This window comes from Mirounga angustirostris, unplaced genomic scaffold (genome assembly GCF_029215605.1).
Source record: "Mirounga angustirostris isolate CCGP_5_RB_7025 unplaced genomic scaffold, mMirAng1.0.hap1 SCAF_1, whole genome shotgun sequence".
NCBI lineage: Eukaryota > Metazoa > Chordata > Mammalia > Carnivora > Phocidae > Mirounga > Mirounga angustirostris.
Genome location: NW_026991709.1, coordinates 94,687,411 through 94,707,866, shown reverse-complemented (window position 1 = coordinate 94,707,866; position 20,456 = coordinate 94,687,411). Strand labels below are relative to the sequence as shown.

The following is a 20,456-nucleotide window of genomic DNA, read 5'->3' as shown; positions in this document are numbered from 1 at the left end:
CTATTCTATTACATACAAAGTATCACTTCTGACTAGTAATTTATAAAACATGTAGGAAAGTAAAGAATTTAAGAAAACCCTTTATTATTTTCTGAGTTTAAGTCCCTCCAGTTTTCTCTTAAAATTTCAATTCTCTTCAAATGAGCATTCATTGGTCTGCCCATTTTCTTTTCCTTATATGTAAGAAAGTCTTTGAAACCTGAAAAATAATTGATTTTAATAGAAAAAGTGAGCATGCAGACAAAAATAATTTTACGCATATGCAATGCGTAAGAATTTCAAAGCAGAATGAAATTACGATGTGACTTAAGATAAATAACATATTTTCTTTAAAAAAAATTTATGAACACCTAGCACTATGTGCAAAGCACTGCACATAAAATAATGTAGATTATATTTTAAAACTGAAGAGGATCTTGATAATCTTCATTCTTTAGTAAACAATAATATTAAAGTTAGACACATGTCCCATGTGTCATGTGGCTGATCTTGACACCTAACAGAATAAGCTAAGAGGTAGTTTAGAAATCGTTGCTAGAATTGCCCCTCTTCCTATAATATATTCTATTTTACCTCTTCTCCTCCTAGTTCCTCAACGTCTTCCTCCTCTCCAGGTTTAAGGTTTATTCCTTAAACCTCCTAATGGGACCTGGGGACACTGACTTAGCTATCCCTAGGGAAATAAAGTTACACACAGCTTGTCAACTCCTAACAGAGATTTAAGGCTTGAGAAAGGAAGGCTGCAATGTTCTGATTACTGTCAATTAACATAGCACTAATTATTGAGAAGAGAGCACATTAAAATAATTTTTAAAATGGGGGCACCTGGGTGGCTCAGTCGGTTAAGAATCTGACTCTTGATTTCAGCTCAGGTCACGATCTCAGGGTGGTGAAAATGAGCCCCGTGGCGGGCTCTGTGCTGGGCACGGAACCTGCTTAAGACTTTCTGTCTCTCCCTCTGCCCCTCCCCACCCCACTCTCTCTCTCTCTAAAACAATAATAATAGTAATTTTAAAAATAGCTAACATTTCTTAAATGCTTTTTCTATCCTAGATCCTGCTAAACCTTTTAAACTGAGATGTCAGAAGCCTTGATTTAAAAAATTAGAACTCTTATATTTTTTATCCTAGCCATCAGCCAATTCTTCTTTGACTCAAAATTGCAAGGACATACATTCAGACATGCACAAAAGTAGCCTCCTTTAAAATTGTGGCAATACATCCATTCTAACTACCATAAAATTTACCAAGGTATTTAGTAAAAATCATTGTCAAACCTGTAAGGCTGCTCTCCTGTGTGGGTTCTCAAGTGCCGTGTTAAGTTCGCAGACCTTGGAAAAATCTTGCCACAGTATCTGTTATGAAAGATGTTTATAAGAGAAAGTCAGCACAATCGACTTTATTTCACTCAAGCCGCATAGAAGCCAGATGCTGATTCTTGATTTAATTAATCTTGCATGGAACTCACATGTCTTTGGTATTTAAAATTTGCAACAAAGCCATTCTACAGATATAAATAACTCCATGAATAAAGGCTGCATTATGAGATCTGCTTGAATTTGCTCATGCATAAGCAAGCAGTTTATGAAAACAGACTTTAGTTTTGATGACCCCCCATACGCCTCTTTTATTAACTCTGTATCTTTATAGTCGCAAAACTGAACCAGACAAGGGGATAAAAAAATGACAAGAGTCGGTGATTCTGGGTTAATGTAAACAGATTTCAAATGTTTCAACTCATTTTACATGTTAGCCGCGGTGACAACTCTGTACATTGAGCGGTATCAGATCAGACAAGATTCGAAGACCTCATCCATCAAGGTATGTTCCTATAAAAGCTTTCCTGGAAAGAAAGTGACACATTTTCCAAAGAGCAGATAAATTGATATGCCTGAGTCAGATGCCACAAATTTCTGAGGACAATTCAGAAATTATAAGCACAATTTATTGAAAAGAAAAAAAAAAAAACAAGCTTTACTGTAATACTGATAGGTAACAAGAAACTTATTAACTAGCTTTCTTCACTTATCGACCTTATTCGTCCTTTGTTAGTGGCCTTATTCTTCAATGCCATGACAATTAATAAATGTATGCTCGAAGACAGTAGTATTATACCTTTGGATGAAAATAATTAACTGTGAAAGAAAATTCATAAATATCAAAGTAAAACAAGTATTTGGACGGTTTCCAACCTCATTTATCACAACCAAATGGCCTGTGTTAAAATTCCCATTTAATAATAATTTTTTAAAACCACCATTTTTGTATCTCCCTAAATAAAGAGTACTTTGAAGTGCTGGAGATCTATCATGGTCATGATTAATCATCCAATCAAGAATGATTTCCAAAACAAACAGCAGGGTTTTTGCAATCAGAGGGGAGACTTGGGGAAAGCGGGCCGTCATGGGCCCTGCGGTCACCTGCAGGTGTAGCGTTCTTTCCCTTTTCGCAGGAGGTTCTCCGGCAGGGCACTGGGAGGTGCTCTGAAGTTGAACATGGAGGGAACTGACTGCAGAAGTTCACTGGCCTCCGGTTTCAGGGCACTGAAGCTCTCTAGCTTCTCCGCCATGTTTTCAATAGCTGACATCTGAAAGGCAAGAGCACAAGACCATGAAGGACCAGTCTGACATCTGTTCTTCCATAATAATCTCTAGAAAACCAAAAAATCATTAAGAAAAGGGAAGCATCAAATCTGCTGAATGCGGCGGACTGGAGAAAAAGGTTGTAGTGTCCCAATATTTGACAGATAACGAGAGGACTCGTTGATTTAGGAAATAACAAAGGTAGAACCATGCTTATAGAATGCTGGGTGAACTTCTTCAAAAGACCTTGGTTAGGCCATTTTGTCATAATTTGATATAGAACTGAGCAATGAAATACATGAGTGATAATAAAGCTTTTTTATTAAACTAAGAAACAACATTCGCATTACGTTATGGACATCAATAGTACACTGGACCTTATAGGGAAAGGTCCTGCATGCCTTGCCTCGGTAATAAAAACCATAGGAAGCATGGCATCCCACGAGAAGAATTCACAGCACAAAACACATCAAGTGTTCCAAAGTTACAGCTTAAGCCAAATGTGTAGTGCAGAAAGAAAAAAATTAATGTGTAAGAGGTGTTTTGCCTAAGACTAGGTTAACTTAGTATCTGGATATACTACAGTTTTAAGTGGGATCATATACAAGGAATTTTGATGAAATATTAATTTGTTCTGAACAAAGACTGAGTTGAAATGACAGCTCATGATATATCATCGTGACTTCACGTAATAATAACTTGGCACGGGCATTATTAAGGGGAGTAGTTAGCCTAACCACACTCTTAGAGAAGTAATCTTAAAAAACTATCCTGCCTAATTCTTCCCTCAAACAACCTAATTTATTTTGCTTATAATCTTCAAGTTTCTGTCCATCTGCCCATATAACTGACAGTCACAATCGGAGGGTGGCATTTACTTTGAAAGGCAGCTTGATCCTTACTGTCCTCAGTTAGAAGGACTCTCCCCTTTCCTTCAACCCTCCCAAAAGGTTAAGTTTCCTTAGTGTTCATATTTTATTTGGAAGCTGCTTACTACTGAATTTTTAAGTAGAAAAGCAAACTCTCAGGCCATCCTCTTAAATCAACTCACCCATTATTTATTTGGTTCTCAGGCACTATGCCACTGGAGAGCTCAGAAAGCTGTTAAAAAGGTGTTTGCACTCTCTATGCACTCTGTGTGTTTCTCAAAGAGCTGGGGTGTTAGACCGGGAGACTCCATGCAAAGACAAGAATGGTAACTGCACATTCAAACAACTGTTTAACCCAAGAGGATGATTCTTTCACTGATGGATGGCAGGACCGAGTTGAAGGCCTAATTTATGAGCTCAGGATAGAAAGAAAAGGCAACCCTTCCCACTCAAAAGGAAAAGTGACAAAATCTCTATTCCACGGCCGTGCAGCTGGACAGAATACCAGTGACTCCTTACGGCGAAGCAAAATCTTAACAGAATGGCCGGACGATGAACGATGATTCTTTTCTTACAAAGGGAATAGTGTATGCTCGATCCTTCAAATGACTATTCATGTTGTAGTTAGCTCTCTCGTTTCCCTTTATCCCGGAGCCTGCCCTCTCATTTCATGCCCGGATTCCTAATGCTAGCTACAAATTGCAACGTACAGGGTACCACTGCCAATTTGCCAAATGTCTTTCATCAAAGACGGTGCAAAAAAATCTCAGAGGAAAGTCAAGATACATTTACTTGTCAGACGACAAATGTGAACGCATTGGGAGGCGGTAGGGGCTCTAAGCTCAGGGGTTTGATTCATAATCACTCAGCTGCTAAAACATTCTCCACAGATGCAAGTGGACAGCACATTTGTCACTATGAAGGATTTTGACACATACTGATCACAGGGCAGAGATATGGAATGATGATGCTGCTCAGAGAGGTTGGCGGAAACTCTGTCCCTGCAGAATATGGTCATTATCCCCCTCTAGCCGGAGCATTAGCATTTTCATCTTACTTTGGGTTTTATTTATTAAAAATCAATCCGGAAATATTTTATGATACTATTTTATTTGCATTTATTCCTCTTAATTGTTTCTTGCAGAAAATCATTTTGATATTCCACCCTCCACGGAATAAATTGTCTGAGTGAAAAATGACCCCTGGCCTTCAAGCTGATTAGCAGAAACAAGCAAGGATCAGGGTCATGATCGCATATATTTATTGGGAAGAATAGTAAGTGCATGGGTGATGATTATTAATGTTTTATTTATGTACATTTAATATTTGAGTAAAGTTTCATTATCTAGTGGTTTTAAATCATTTGAGTGTCCGCCCGGCTGACATACTCAGATTCCTGTGGCGATGTATCTTCTAGAAACACTTTGCCTTTTATATGGAAAATAGCTTACTCATGACTATTCTTCTCGGCTTTCATCTCTAGCACATATAAACTACAAGTCCTTGAAGTTATTTAAGAGCAATGGGCTGTTAAGGACTGTATCTTGCTTTAGTAGGTGCCTAACACCTCCTTTTGAAGAAAGATCGCTGTGATTACATTATCTCAGACTATTCTGATTTGGGGAGACTATCAAGAAACAAGAAAATACACTATGGGCTTGATGACTAAACAATGACATTCTTAAAGATAATAGGAAAAAGAATAGGGGTGACCCGAATGCTTCTCTTAAAAGCCACCCCACCTTTGGCTTCCAGTGTCAACGGAAAAGAGGATTAAACAGGAGTGGGGAAAAGGGAGAGAAGGAAGATGGGAAGTGAGCCGAGGGTAGTTATTACCACCACACACACACACACACACACACACACACACACACACACACACACACACACACCACTTTCTGTCCAGCTAGCAACCACCGAACATAAAAGCCACCACCGAATTCTTCCTTTCATCTTCATAAGATTTGCTCTCATAGCACTTGACCTCAGTTGAAAAGAATAAGTTTCCCCATTAGGACAGATAGAAGTGACTTAGACATCTGCCAGTTGGGTAGGTTAGCAATTCTATGACCAACATCGGTCTGCCTCTGTCTTGGATTAAGGTGTTGGATTAAGATGAGCTTCATCTGGTGCATGGGTCAAAACCCTAACTTTCTCACTCTGTGGGCTGACTCGTATGATGCTCTTCCTGAAATAACATGCCTTTTACAAGAGAAGTAGCAAGTTTTGACATTCATTTTAAAGTCTGGCTTGGAATTTTAAAAATCAACATGAATTGCGATCAATGGAACAGAATCTAGCTACATATATATTTCAATTATGAAAAAATGAAGAGGGCAATGTGTATTACTATAAAAAAGAAATTTGCTGAGAATGGGGAAAATAAAGGAGGAAATATTAGATCATATATTTTAGAAGTGCATTGCCCTGTGTCCTATTAATGTCATAGGCTAATCTCTGACCAGTAAATGACAGGTTTTTTTTTATATGGAACAGTAATTTTTATTTATATATATAATAGTTGTTGATGGTATCTGCAGCCAGATGGCTGGAAGAGGAAGTCATTGCACCCCCTTTCAGTCCCCAGGAGGCTATTAACTTTATACTGACGCAAACTAATATTTAGACAGAATTCCCTAGATCCTACCAAAAAATGTAGCTATCTCCCTAGTCAAATAAACTTAGTATTTTTAAAAACATTTCAGCAGGCAAGATATCATCAACTGGGTCCTAAGCACTTAGCTTAACATTTATTATCTGGCAGCCAATAATTGATGACATAAAGAAGTTTCTCATTAAAACCATTAAAGTGACAATCTGATTATATGAAATGATATGTCCAATGGCACCATGAATTATGTGACCTAATGTTTTACAAATTAGATTACACATGCCTTTATCATAAAACAACTAACTTTTCATAAATAACTTATGATGGGAAAGTTTGTAGATTTGGTGGTTTTCTATATTTATTCACTTGATAATCTTGAGAATTCTCAAAATTGTGGCCATTTGGGGGAGAAGCAAGTATTCATAGTTTATGGCTATCTCATTCCATGTATCACATTCAGCAGTCATGATTATGAAATCCATTAGAATCTGTTTACCACTAAAATGACAAACTTTAATATTTTAGTAGTTCCCACTAATATCTATGTTTTATAATACAAATATAAATCGTAGCTCTGAAAACCCTATGATTTAGGGAATGGAAGTGTTTCTAAAGCATTGCAACGTCAGTTTCTATACCATTGTATTATCAGGAAAGGGAGTCTAACTTAAAATCTGAACTGGCTTTGTAAATTGGTAGAACCATTGGGCATTTATGTAGTGGACAGCACCTTTTGGATGAAGCAGCCAACCACACAGGTACTGTCAAGTAATACTCCACCTTAGAAAGGATGAGGACCCTGAGGCACGATACTCAGGATGGACCTCTACCAGGGAAGACAGAAGAGGAACACTGGAAATATAGGCCAGGGTAATCAAAGCACAGCCCCATCAGCTGTACAACTTTGTCTAAGAAAGCCTTAGTCTCTCTCTCTCCCTCTCTCTTCTCTTATACTTTTGAAATAAATAAACTTAATCCTTAAACGTCTATCAAAATGAAAAAAATCACAATTCATCACATACTCCACAGAAGAAATAAAATGGAGGAATTTCTGGTAAAGAAAATCTAATGTCAGATAGAGGAAACAGGTAAGTGCTAAAGTGTTCTGACTTAAAATAATTTATATATAATTATATGGTGACCAAAAAAACTGAACTATATTCCAAGATTTTACCCCTATCTTAGAATCAGAATAATTTTGAGTAAAGAAGAGAATGAAGAAGTAGAAGTACATATAATCAGAGGAAATTTTGTAATATATGTTATTTATATGTATTTCCATCGACCCAAGGTTTATTTGAGAGTGAAAACTAAATAAGCAAGACAGAGGATCATAGGGGAAGGGAGGGAAAAATGAAACAAGACGAAACCAGAGAAGGAGACAAACAATAAGAGACTCTTAATCTCAGGAAACAAACTGAGGGTTGCTGGAGTGGTGGGGGGGGTGGGATCGGGATGGGGAGGCTGATGATGGACATTGGGGAGGGTATGTGCTATGGTGAGAGCTGTGAATTATGTAAGACTGATGAATCACAGACCTGTACCCCTGAAACAAATAATACATTATATGTTAATAAAAAAATTAAAAAAAAAAACTAAATAAGCAGTCTTCTTTGTATCTTGAACAAAAAATAAAGCTGTCCCCTAGTATCATTACCTTACAACTGACTGAATCTGGAAATAGGAACTGAAAGTTGAGGAAGTGAGACCCAAGGCTGAAAGATTCATTCACTAGTTAGGTACGGATTTTTAAACATTTAAGTCTTATTACTCCAAATAGCCAGAACCAAGTTCTGCCCTGGGATATACGGATGTGAATTCCAATGTCAGCTTGTATCTACATGTAAGTTCAGGTTTTAACCTTTTGAAGGCTTTATCAAAAGCATCTTTAACATGCTGATACAGGCTCCCCCAAATAATGGTTGTTTCCACTTAGTGACCCATTTCGAAGGCTCTTTTAACAACATACTCCCAAGCGCCGAGAAAGAGTTCTACATCAAGGTATAATTACATGGAATGGGTCAAATTTATAAAATAAACTTCTTTCTGTAAACAATTTATAGCACACTAAATGCCCAATTAAAACGGAAAAGTATTTTGCAGCTTGACAAAGCTGGAAAGCGATCTGCTGAAGCCATGTCATGTAATGGAAAGCCGCTCAGAATTCGTTATGTCTGCACAGCATTTTATAATATAAGTTGTTTTCCTTTTAATGCTACATTATTTTAGTCAAAAATATAAGTAGGAAACTTACCCAAGTTCTCTGATCAGGCAGTTGGAACTGGGAGCAAAATTGAAACAAAAACAAAAAATTACTTCTGTATCAGTATCTTTATTGCAATCTATCCTTTGAGAAATTAACATTTATACGGACTTCGTAATTTTTGCTTATCATGTAACTGTACCTTGAGTAAAGGCTCTGGAAATGAAAATTAAATGTTTTTATAACACTGCTGTATTTCCTCTATTTACTGAAATTAAATTTTAGAATCAAGGTTATAAACCAGAATGTTCTTTTTTCCAAGAAAGCTAAACACTGCCTACTACCAAATCTTAAATAGCAAAGTAGATAAATCCTTCTTTTTTTTGTTTTTACTCACTGCAAAACAAGAGTCCTAAACTTTAATAAATAAAACTTCAGCAATTTCCAGCAAATAATCTAGTCTCTTGCATTTGTATAATATTAATAACAAAGAAAATAAGATATTTACTCAAACGTGAATCATTGAGTAACAAAAAGGTAATGTACTTGGAAATGCACTGCTTGACTTTTATTAGCTTGGGATTCAGACCATTAGTGGTCAAAACACATAAGGATATTAATTAAAAGAACTTCAAATGTATAGTTACCAACGTCAACTTATGACAAGAATCACTGGGAGAAACTTCAGTGAGTTGGGAGCTCTTCCAGGAAGCACAAAGGTTGTATCCTTAAAATTATCATTTTGCTTGGTTAAAGGGGATACTTCTTGCTTTTATAAGTTATGGTATCTTTAATAAGGAAGATACATAGTTTTTAAGGATAAAAAATTTATTGCCGAGGAAATCTAATAATAAGAAACACCTTGCTGAAAGCAAAATAGAAGATGAAGGACAAAAGACAAGTAATTTTCACATCAACATATAAAGGATAACTTGGAAAAAGACGAACTTTTTCCCAGTTCTTTGGTATATAGTAACAGGATAGTCAGACACTTTAAAAAGAAAAAAATAAAAATGACTGAATAAAGGACAGAAACAGAAGTAAAACAGAGTCTTTGTTGCAGATGTATACAAAGCCAAACATCTGGAAATAAAATGTATTAACAACCAAAAACATATTTAGAGTATAGGAAAATCAAACCAAGGAATAATAGCCAGTTTTACAACAGCATTAACTACCAAATGATTTCTAAGGCGGTTCAAATGAGCCATCAATGTAAATGCAAAGTACCTAAAATGCAAAGTACCCAGTGAAATGGACATTTCAGAGATCACACATTCATATCATTCCCTCCATCTCACCTACTTGTGGCTGTCATTCCTTTTCAAAATTATAATCTAAACTAAGACCCCACAAACAATTTTCAACCATGTATCCAGGAATAACCTCTATAGTACTTATTTCTACCTTATATTAAGCTAACTTATTTATAAAAGAAAAGTAGAAATCTAAATAGTCCTCTAGTGGCCTGACACAGAAAGCATACTTCTGTAAAAATTGAACAAAGTGAGGAATTTAGACCCTGATAATGAAAAAAAAAAGGCAATTACCTTTTACTTTTGTATGTGTTCCTATATCTTCTAGATATTTTTGACAAGACTTTTAAAAATATATATTATTACTCCAAGAGGCAGTGAGATGCCTGATAATCTTACAACAAAACTCAATAAATATCTAAGTATCTATTGAGGTGTTCACCTTTTATTGATTAGGAAATGTGCCCAGGGGAGGGACATGCTGAGTAGAATACAAAGGCATACAGATATTATAAAATCAGGCTTGCCCAGAGAATACCACTACCAAGAATCCATATACCTTTATCTATGCTTTCCCTGAAGCATTAAGAATATGTGGTCTCCTTTATTATGACGACGATATTATTATTATAACCCTGCGAAATACATAAGGAAAGTATTATTCCCATTTGGAAGACAAAGATACAGAAGCCCCAGTGCTCCAGTGTACTTTAAGTGGAAAATGAAGTAATTAATGATCTTATCCAAGCATTTATTTAGCTACAAAATCATGGCCAGCCCCGGGAGCAGAGGCAAGGGTTTCCAGTTTGGCCTCCTGGAGGAGGCCTTGCTTACTGCCAAGAACACAGTAAGCATCTTTCCAAGTACTGCTAGATCCGTGTATAGTCCTGCCAAAGAAGCTGGGTTCCGGGGACAGCAGGAGAGTATTTTACTGGCATTCCTTTACATTCAAAATGGAATACTTCTGCATTCACTAAAATTGAAAGCTATCCCTCATTTAGGTCCTCCCACTTGCCAGGCAGTTTGCGCCGTACCGGGTTAGGTACATGAACGCTAACCCGCACGGCTAACCAGGTAAGGCCGGAAGGGGTGTTCCCATCACGCTGATATCTGAGAAGGCTCAGAGAGATGAACTGCTCTGCTCAGAACCTAAGCACTTTTGCTAATAAGCAGGAGAGCCAGTCATAAAGCAGTAATTTCTGGCCCCAAATCCTGGCAGGTTGTCTTTGTTTGTTTGTGTTTGTTTGTTTCTGGGAAAGTGGATCTTGGGGCTAGGATGGAATTGATGGAGTACTAGAAAGAACAGAAGAATTCTGCTGAAATTGTAGGACATTTGAGGCAGGTGTTCTGAAAGAACAGACTCTTGGGTCTGGAGGCTTGATGAAAAGGGGGTGGCCCAAGTTTCTCCCAGGTGACAGTTGTGATTTCACCTGTACCCCAGTGATCGATAGCCATTACACACGAAAACAGCCACGATGGTTAGAAAAATAATTAAATCTTTTTGTAGCAGTTGCTAAACAGCCTTTGCACCAAGAACCTTGAATGGTCCCCCTACCGTCCTGGCTGCATCTCAAAAGACCCTTCAGACAGCCCACCAGCCAGCAACTACAGCATTAATAGTCGGGGCAGCAAGGACTTCCAAGACCCTGCTCCAGAATGCCAGGAGTCCAGTCCGATTGGTCAGTATTCATGACATACAGGGTGTTAAATATTTCGATTAGCACTCTCAGGTCCTGTTCTAACAGCCGCAATAGGCAGTCCCTTCCACCAAGACATGACCCTCTGGTGTGGGAAGGAAGCATACAGGCCTGTTTGCGGGGCTCTGCGGGGAGGACTGTTCTGCTCCCAGTATCATCTTTTGTGATCCTTCATTCACTTGGGAAATATCAAGAGATAGTAGATTTTCTTATTTGATTTGATTAAAAATATGTACATACTCTAACACTTGCATGCACATGTGGAGTTATTGGGAGACAAAACTGCCCATCTTGTAGACTAGTGAATTCACTTTGGCTAGCTAGAAATCTGTGAATTTCAGAGAGAATAGGGAGGGGCCACCCAACTCCTTCATCTTACAGATAAGGAACTAAGCTCCAGGTAGACCGAGTCACCTGAGGATCCTGAATCCCAGTCTTTTCCCCCCTCCGTTATACCGTGTCCTCATAGCACTTAATTTGGAAGTGATTAGTTGCTAGATTTTAAAGATAATTAGAATATGAGAACAATTTAATTATTGTAACTAAACGTATATAACTATAATATCCCCATGAGCAGTTAGTAATAATTAGAAAGTAAGTTCTCAAGAAAGATAGACCTTTTTTGCACTGACACAGAATGCATGTTATGTTCAGCTTTATTAGCCCACGAGGCCTAAGAGTGCAATTTAAATCAACCTAAATGTAAACTATAAGTACCTGATAAACACTTACCTATTTTATAACGTGTTTCTTTTCCATAAAGTAATTATGTAAATAATATCATTCCTTAGCCTTTCTATATAAAATGAATGCTAACTGGAACATTTCTAACTCCTTTAATATTAAATCATATATTTTCTCACTTTGAAATAGAATTTTTGAGCAACGAAAGATTTCTCCAGCTAACCAGAAGATGCACTTCCGCTCTCATACTCTGTTGTTCAGGACGTTGGGGAAGTACTTGAAAAACTGAAGAAGAGGTGGCAGAGGGGGAGGGGGCAGAAGGGCAGGGCGGGTCATATCCCCAGATAATTTAATTACCTCATAACATTCTTTAAGACAGCTTGCATAAAATTCTACCAATTTTATTAGAGGAGCATAATTTTTAGTTTGAATATGTTGAAAAGGAATAAATTAGTTCACTGATTTTAAGCATTTTTATAAAAATTTTGCTTACCATCTGTAAAGACCAGAGCTTATATCTTTTAAAAAAATTAGGAATAAAAAACAAAATATCAGGTAAAAAAACACACTTAAGATGTTTATATATTTGGTCTTTCAATAGAATTCTCCACATGTTGATTACTATGTAAACCAGTTTTTTAAAAATAACCAGATATGTAAGAACAGAGGGATGAACCAATTAGATGGCACTGCTCTGCATTCTCCTTGCAATGAGAAACTATATATATTTTGATAAATGGACACAGCTCCATTCAGCAAATTGCTCTGTGTATTGTGGTAAATTCTTGTGCAATTACAGAACTTCGCTGGAATGCCCAGTGGTCTCTAGATAAATTCCTTCACCCTCTATGGTAACAACTTGTCAGGTAGACTCATTTCCTGTTTTTTATCTAAGCACTAAAGGAACTTGAAGGACCTTCATGAGTTTGGGACGAGTCAGAGTATGATCTATCTCTTACTAGCAGTAATTTTTAAACACAAAAGACAACTTCAGTATTTATTCTAACTGAATTTTGCTCACTCCAAAATACACTTTGGCTCAATAAGTAGTTAACAGCAGACAATAATTTAACACCCCAAAAACACGTTGTTTTTACACATATATTAATTTCTTTTTCTTTAAAGAGTCTGAGTTTTAGTTCTGCTAGAATTTCCTGTGTTCTTCTACACCAGCGTCATAGGAAATCCTAATGTTCTCAAGATTTCTTTCATTTCATTGCACCTGCTTTTCAGGATCAACAAGTTAGTTTACAAGCTTGAAGTCTCAAATTCAAAATACTTACTTGTGGGTGAAATAAGAATCCTGGAGAAGGTCTCAAGTATTTCTCTTTTAAAGCTTCAAGTGGGTCAGTTAGTTTTCTTTTCTCTACTCTGAAAGGTTAAAATTAGTTTTTGGAGATGAATCAGTCTCATATATCAATCACTATATAATTACTGACATTTCAAACAGCTAACAATAAAGCAAATGGTAGGTTTCTGGGAAGCACACTGATAAAAATATAAAGACATCTGTTCAGTTCTTGAAGAATACTCAGGGCACTTCTAGGCACTCAAAGAAAGAAGGTCCTATTTATAAATGGCAAAATCCGATTGAATGACTAGTAATAACAGTAGTGAGGAAATATAAAAAATGAAGAGTCATGAAACCGGAGGGACTGGTCATACATTTGTACCTTTCCATTTCAAATGGAGACAAGAAGGCTGGATGATTTTGAAATCATGAGGACAGAGTCCATTTTGAAAATTAAAGTCATTTTCTACCAAGAAAGTGTTCCCCTAGATATTCATTAAGTTTCTCCCGTCCTCGCATATGTCTAAGCATACTCTGCACGCTGCCACCTACTCTTGGAAGTATAGGTGTCTTCTTTTGGATGGCAAAAGGGGGTGGAGGGAAAAGGAAGAGGAATTTTTGAAGATAGACAGAGACATATAAAACTTATCTACATATCCCTTCTGCCTTAGAAATGTTTGTCATTCTATTTACTTTTAGGTGTACAGGAAATGAGATCGTGGATTAAATTAATTTCTTTCACCAACTGTTGGTAATTTTCTTTTAAGAACTGTTGAGTAAGTATGCTTTTAAAATAGAATCAAAATTAATACAAACAGCTACCACTTTCTGAAATTTTGTATATGCTATGTTTTGCATTTACTATTTCACTTATTGAAATAGGCCCTCTTATACCCATTTTAAGGATTTTTTAAAAAGTCTGAGACATGGGAAAGCTGAGATTTCAACTCAGGTCTTACACTAAAACTGGTGTTTAGGTCTTTCATGACTTTGGTAAAATGACAGGCCTAGGCCCTTAATTCAGAGTGAAATACCAGAGAGGAGACCAAGTTTCAACTAAGCAAGAGGAAGGTTAGGAGGTGAGGGAGAAGAGTGTAATGGATGTGTGGAGGGACTGAAAGCCCATTGCCACACGGAGGGTCTAAGAAAGAAAGTCTGAGGAATACTCTTCACAAAGGGCTGAGACGTATCACTGACTTGGAAACAACCTTCCTGGCAATGCGTGACATACAATCCACACACAAAATACGGAAGTGCTGTTTTCCCTTCTTTTCCCTTCTCTTATTGGGACTGCCACAGGAATCAAGACATAATAATTGAAAAAAAAGTGCCCAAGCCTGATTACGACGGCTCAGATATTTTTGTATTGTCCTTTTTAATCCGCTTCCAGTGGGGTTAGCCCTCAACACAGTGGCAGGATTTCTTAGTTAATGTATTATAGATAATAGGAGGCAGAAAAGGAAGGAGTTTTTAGTGAAAAGGGTTTGCAGCTCTAGTTCCTATTAAGTAATAGGAATCAATAAATATCGTTGAATGAAAGAGTAGCACAAAATTGTTCATAAAAGACAATTAGGCAAAAATACGAAAATAGTCTCATCTTACACAAGTCCAATAAACAATGATCCACATGTTCCATTTTTTCTTGACAATGGTCAAGAGTTGAGTGAGAAAGTAAATGTGAAAATGCTTGGTAATATTTAAAATCCATAATTTACTCAATACTTTTAAAGAAAGCTGGTATTTAAAAACTAAGACATTCTGAATTTCAAGTGAGTGTTACACAATGCTGTCTAAGAGGCTTTTTATTAAGCATATATGTTTCCCCCAAAGAATTTTTGGATGCATCAAAGAAAACTGGATAATGAGCGTATGAACAGAGACACGTTTTTCAAAACCGACCATTCACATTATACACATTTTTGTGACTAATATTTCATTTACTTTGGACTCCTGGGAGATTTATTTAGCAACAGAATATGAACAGTACTTACTAAGGATGCGTTGGTAGGTTAACAAAGAGAAAACTCATGCTGTTCTATGTCCCATCTCATTTCAAATACCCTGACCCATTTAAGTCCCCACACATATTTGCATTAATCCTTCAGGAGCCTCATTCTTCTGCCACTTGACAACTTGCTTTAAATACGGCTTTCCCATATTTTCCACTTAAAAAATGTGTTTAAAAATAAATTTATTGTCAAGGGAAAGAACTCAGTGGGCCTCATCCCAAACCCCAAATTCAGAGACATCCCAAAATAAGTCCAAACCTAATGAGTTGACCATCTGAGTAAAAAATGAATTCACTAGATCAAACAACTTTACTCTCTGCCTTATAATAATAACAAAAATAATTTGTTACAAGCCATAGCTTTAGAATGTAAAAACTGCCCTCTGTTCACATGTCCACGTCGAATGGTCTCTTATCCTCCCTTACCTGTAAATCGGGTCCATAAAAAAAGGAGTGGGTCTAGCGTGCTGCAAGGAACTGTCCGATGCGGGTCTCGGTTCAATGTTGCTTCCTTTCTTTTCCCCAAACACGTGGTTTTTACGGGGCTCGGTCAGCTTTGTTCCACTGGCTCTACTCCTACTGCCCATACTTAGATCCAGGGGCTGGTCTTGGCTTGTGGCAGGTGTTGCTGGAGGCTTGGAGGGTCCTGGAGTCAAGGGCTTCTCGTCCTTTCGCTTAGTGGTGAGATCAAAGGGAGACTCAGAGCTTCCCTTCTGCAGTTTCTTGACTTCACTTGGTGATTGGGGTTCCATTTTCAAAGGTAACGATCTCAAGTCTCTATCAGGAAATGGGTACATTGATTGAGAGAATGCTGGAAAAAACGGGAGGGGAAACATGGAAGGGTAAGGTAAAGCTCCAACTTTTTTGTCTTGCAGCCCCACCAGTCCTGTTGAACCAAAGTATTTTTCAGCAATAGAAGCAATAGCCTTTATAGAATCATTCACAGCTCCTGACACCGCAGTGTGCTCCTCTAAAGACGGTGGGAAAGTGGAATGATTGCTGTATTCTTTCCTATTATGTCCTGAAGCCAGATTCTGAAGAGGGCTTACTTTGTCTTTGAACATTTTACCATTTTCTTTAAATTTCTCTTTATCACTTTCAAGGTCACTTTCCAGATCAGAGCCCGAGGTTGTTTCCAGGTCACTGCCACTTGGTGTACTGACATCATCAAGGTCACTACTCTCTGACTGGTCACTCATTTTCTCAAGGGGCCTCTCTTCAGAGGACCCCTCGGGCTGGAGCTCCACTGGCTTATTGTCCCCTACAGGTGGGTGTTTAGATAGTGCCTTCAAAATATCCTGTGTAGCTGGCAGTATCTGAGGATGTGTCATGAGGGGACTTTGACTTTTGTTTGTCTGTTCAGTACTTGATAGTCCTTTAACAGGAGAACTAGCAGGTATCAAAGGAGGCCTGTGGTACAAGCCGGAAGGAAACAGACCAGGGAAGCTAAAAGAAAATCCAGGAGCTGTTGGAAAGGTAAGACCAGCGGGATGCCTATTGGCACCAAAATAGTCAGCAAGGCCCGGGTTGGCATGACTCATATTAACCATGGACGTTTTATCCATAGCGGGGGTTCCAGGAAGTGAAATGCCTTGGCCAAAAAATCCACCTGCCGCAAAATGGTTCTTGCCCTCACAAAACCTCCTGTGTTTATTTAAGGAAGACGTAGTGCTGAACATTTGTCCACAGTCTTTGCACTTGATTTGGGTTCTGCAATCAGCATGCATGCGCTTATGACGACAAAGGTTTGAAAACTGAGTATAGGATTTATGGCAGACCTCACCTGTGTGCAAACAACAAAAAAGAATCTCAGGCTTTATGGCAATTGCTGCTGAATTTAGCAAGTATCACAATTGGTTTACCCAAAATTTCAATTAGGAAGCCAGGAAAAGTTGTTGGAGGTACCCATCTGGGTGCTCCAAACACAGAAATCCCCTTTTCACTAGATTCCAAAGCAAGGCATCCAACCTGACAAATGTCCTGAGGCAGCACAAATATTTCATATATAAGTATATATAAAGATTTCTGTCATCCCCACTGCATATTTTGCATTGTATTTGTGTATTTAGGTATTTATAGAAAAGTCCAGTTCCAGCATGCATTGATTTCCCACCCAACGCCTACCCTAACAGAATCTTAAAAAGTAAAGTCTTAAGCACAATACATAACAGGAACCCCTTTAAACTTTCAGACCACTCCAAGAATTCTAAGTCGGAGGCACCGACACAAAATAAAACAGCCTTTCCCTCGACTGGCAACTTTACCTTTATTCCCTCTCCCCTTGGGGAAAAAGCCTGTGACTGCTCTACCATTATTTAATTTGTGTTATATCATACGCTCTCATCATTCACACATCAAAGCCACACAACAATGCACATTGTGTATTCGGAGACATTTTTAACAATCATTTTCATGATTCGAGAAAGACTGACATAATTTACAATGGCTCTATTTTAAGCCTGCAAAGGAAACTAAATTGAATGTGGCCCATCCTGCATTGCTGGTTCCCATGAACTACGATCACGTCCTCTGACTTCCCCTCACACCAGCGGTTGTGCTAACCTTCCTGCATTTCTGAAACCCCCGTCCTTGGGAAATATGTCCACTCGTTGTCATATCTTCGCCCGTTATCTCAGGGCTTGACTTCTATGGGGTTTAGCCAACTACGGTAAGCAGGGAAGGGTGCTCTGAATGCTCTAATCCAGAAAGAACACAGCAGGGTGCGGCCAGGAAAGAACCCTCTTTGTGGAGCATTTGCCAAAAAAGTAGAACATCTCTCTCCTCACATATTATGTGAGAATAGAACTAAGTGTATTTTGAGACCAAGCTTCGTAACCTTTAATTAAGAACTCCTTTGCTAAGTACGAATCCCCCTCACTTCGCAGTTTGGCAGGATTATCGTGCCCATTTCCTAAGCATCACATTGTTTAATCTTACTTTAGTAGAGATGAATCCACTTTATGTGTGAGTTTACTGTAAACGATTCTGTGCACGTTTATTACATGCAGAAACATGATACACCTTGTCGGTAGTTACTGAAACAAATTTATATAAGAAATTAAATTAAAGACAAAATGCAACATTTATTGCTTTCATGTGATGATTGCCTTTAAGCGCAGAATGGTGGAGCTCCTAAATTAAAGCAATAATAATTGAAAGAAATAAAAAACTCGAAGGAGATTTTAGAGATGTTCAGTCATGCAAAACTCACCCAAAAGTTGGATTATCCCACACACCACCAAACAGGAAAGACCAAGTGATTCCATAATATTTCTTTTACTACTAATGACTAAAATGCACTGCGGCATATATCAGGGTGCTTAGTAATAGTAAAGCAGCTTTCAACTGTGGGATGATTCATAACATTATAGAGGCCGTAACAGGCATTTTAATGGGAAGAGAAGATGTGAGTCATTTCTTTTCAAATCATCCTACTGGAATATACTGACCAGAGGCTGCTTTAAAAGTATGTACTCTTTAACCATATACAATAAATATATGTGCTATTTAAATTCTTTGATACACTAATTAAAACCATACAATGTAGAGGGTGGAAACATGAGGCTTTCGCTGGTTACACTAATTCAGCTATGAGCAGTAACAAGAAGTAGTAAATAAAATGTCGTTGGAATTATAAAAGTGCACTCATCGAGAAAGTAACACCTCTCCTCTGGGCATTAAAAGGCGTTGAGAAAATGTCTTGATGGGTCTTCAGCCACGGTATAAACTTTTGAAAGGTTTGCAATTTTTTGGCAAAGAAATATCGCTCTCTAGACTTCTCTCTAGGAGCCGGATGGATTTAAGAAATCAAGACCTTCTCTATCTCGGAGTAACAGAAGGTGCATTTGACTTCCCTGGTTGCACCCTCTGTTACCCAGATGAGCGAGGGCTGTGTCAGGTCTTAAGAACGTAGAATCTGGGATGTTTCCCTAGGCAGGAGCTTTGTTTTTCTCACTTGAAGGTCTGGCCTGGCCCACCACAAACCACCAGGCCTCCAGGTAAATGGCTCAATTGATGATGAAGTCTATACTCTACTGTAATTTTCTTAGTAATAAGGAATTAGCCAGCAGTTAACATTGCATTTTTCTACTTATTAAACAAATTAAGAGGTATTTTGAATATGTTCAGCCTATTAGAGCATGTGGTTTCTATTTGGGAAGGCTGGAGGTTTCTGTAAAGGCAGTGAGTAATTACCTTAGCACTGGTGACTTTGGGCTCAAGCTTGGCGGTACACTGTAATAAGAGACAGTTGCCATAAACACACCAGTGGGGGTAAATCATGGTGTGTGGCCTTCTGGTGAGAAACAGATATCAACTCTAGGTGAACCTCCTCCACTCCCAATCTCCACACCAACTCTCCTCTTTTGTTCTGAAATTACATGGCTATTATTCATAATTACCCCATGGTTCTCTGTCAGATTTTATATTTGAAGAATGCCATCTGCTATTTAAATTTACCAATAATTACTGAAAATGCATTCATGGCAAATAGTTGCACAAGCTGATTGGAAAGGGACACCCTATAGTGCTTTAAAATGAAACACTTGACTTCAACACAATTAAAATTCCAGATCCCGGAACCTTATATGATAGGAATCTGTATTTTCTGAATTTTGGTTTAAATAATAGAGAAAGCATTAAATGGGTGATCATAATTCGTTTGGTCTATTTTTTTCCCACCAAAACACAATAAATGTTTAAAGTCTGTTTCTGAGAAATCAGAAATAAATGAGTTATTTATGCCCGTAATACTCGCAAGTACATTTTTAAGGGCGTTACGACCTAGAGTCAGAAATGCCTTTATGAGACAAGAAGTCTAAAATTTCTATTGTATACTTTATTTCCCGTGACTTTCAACAGAGCTTCCCCAAGGGAGGCTAGAGCACCCTTTTGTTTATCAGCTAGTCCTCTTCACTCCACCCAGGGAACAGAAGAACATATGAGCAAAACAAGACTTTAGCGTAAGCTGGAAAGGGGGAAAACAAAAAAAAAACCCACCACCAACAAAAAAAAACTCCCTTGGTGCTTGGAAGCACAAAAGAGGGCTGTGTCGAGGTAATAAAACGAGGAGGGTTAGTCTCTGGCATCTCCATGTTGGCACTAAAAAATATTTTTTGCCCATCAGGTCCTGTAGTAGTGTCTCATACACCTACTACAGACTATTGCATACTTGTCAGAAAAAAAATGTGTTATAAGGGTTCCCGAGTCAGAGGTTTTTGCCAACTATGGAGTGTGCTTCAATCAGTTCTATGCTCG

The 20,456-nt window shown here is 37.9% G+C and overlaps 1 protein-coding gene across 12 annotated transcripts in view; it reads right to left on the bottom strand.

Moving 5' to 3' along the window:
* MECOM (MDS1 and EVI1 complex locus) overlaps positions 1-20,456 on the bottom strand; it is a 541,263-nt gene that overhangs the window by 16,391 nt on the left and 504,416 nt on the right. For 9 of the 12 annotated variants that reach the window (XM_045903421.3, XM_064585679.1, XM_054504331.2 and 6 more), the window contains 5 exons: positions 15,627-16,983; positions 13,185-13,272; positions 8,316-8,342; positions 2,420-2,586; positions 1,277-1,354 (listed from right to left, as the gene is read on the bottom strand). In XM_045903421.3, the coding sequence (XP_045759377.1) occupies positions 1,277-1,354; positions 2,420-2,586; positions 8,316-8,342; positions 13,185-13,272; positions 15,627-16,983 (1,717 nt within the window). The remainder of the gene's footprint in view (positions 1-1,276; positions 1,355-2,419; positions 2,587-8,315; positions 8,343-13,184; positions 13,273-15,626; positions 16,984-20,456) is intronic. The other 3 variants (XM_045903418.3, XM_045903419.3, XM_045903427.3) reach the window with 2 other exon arrangements.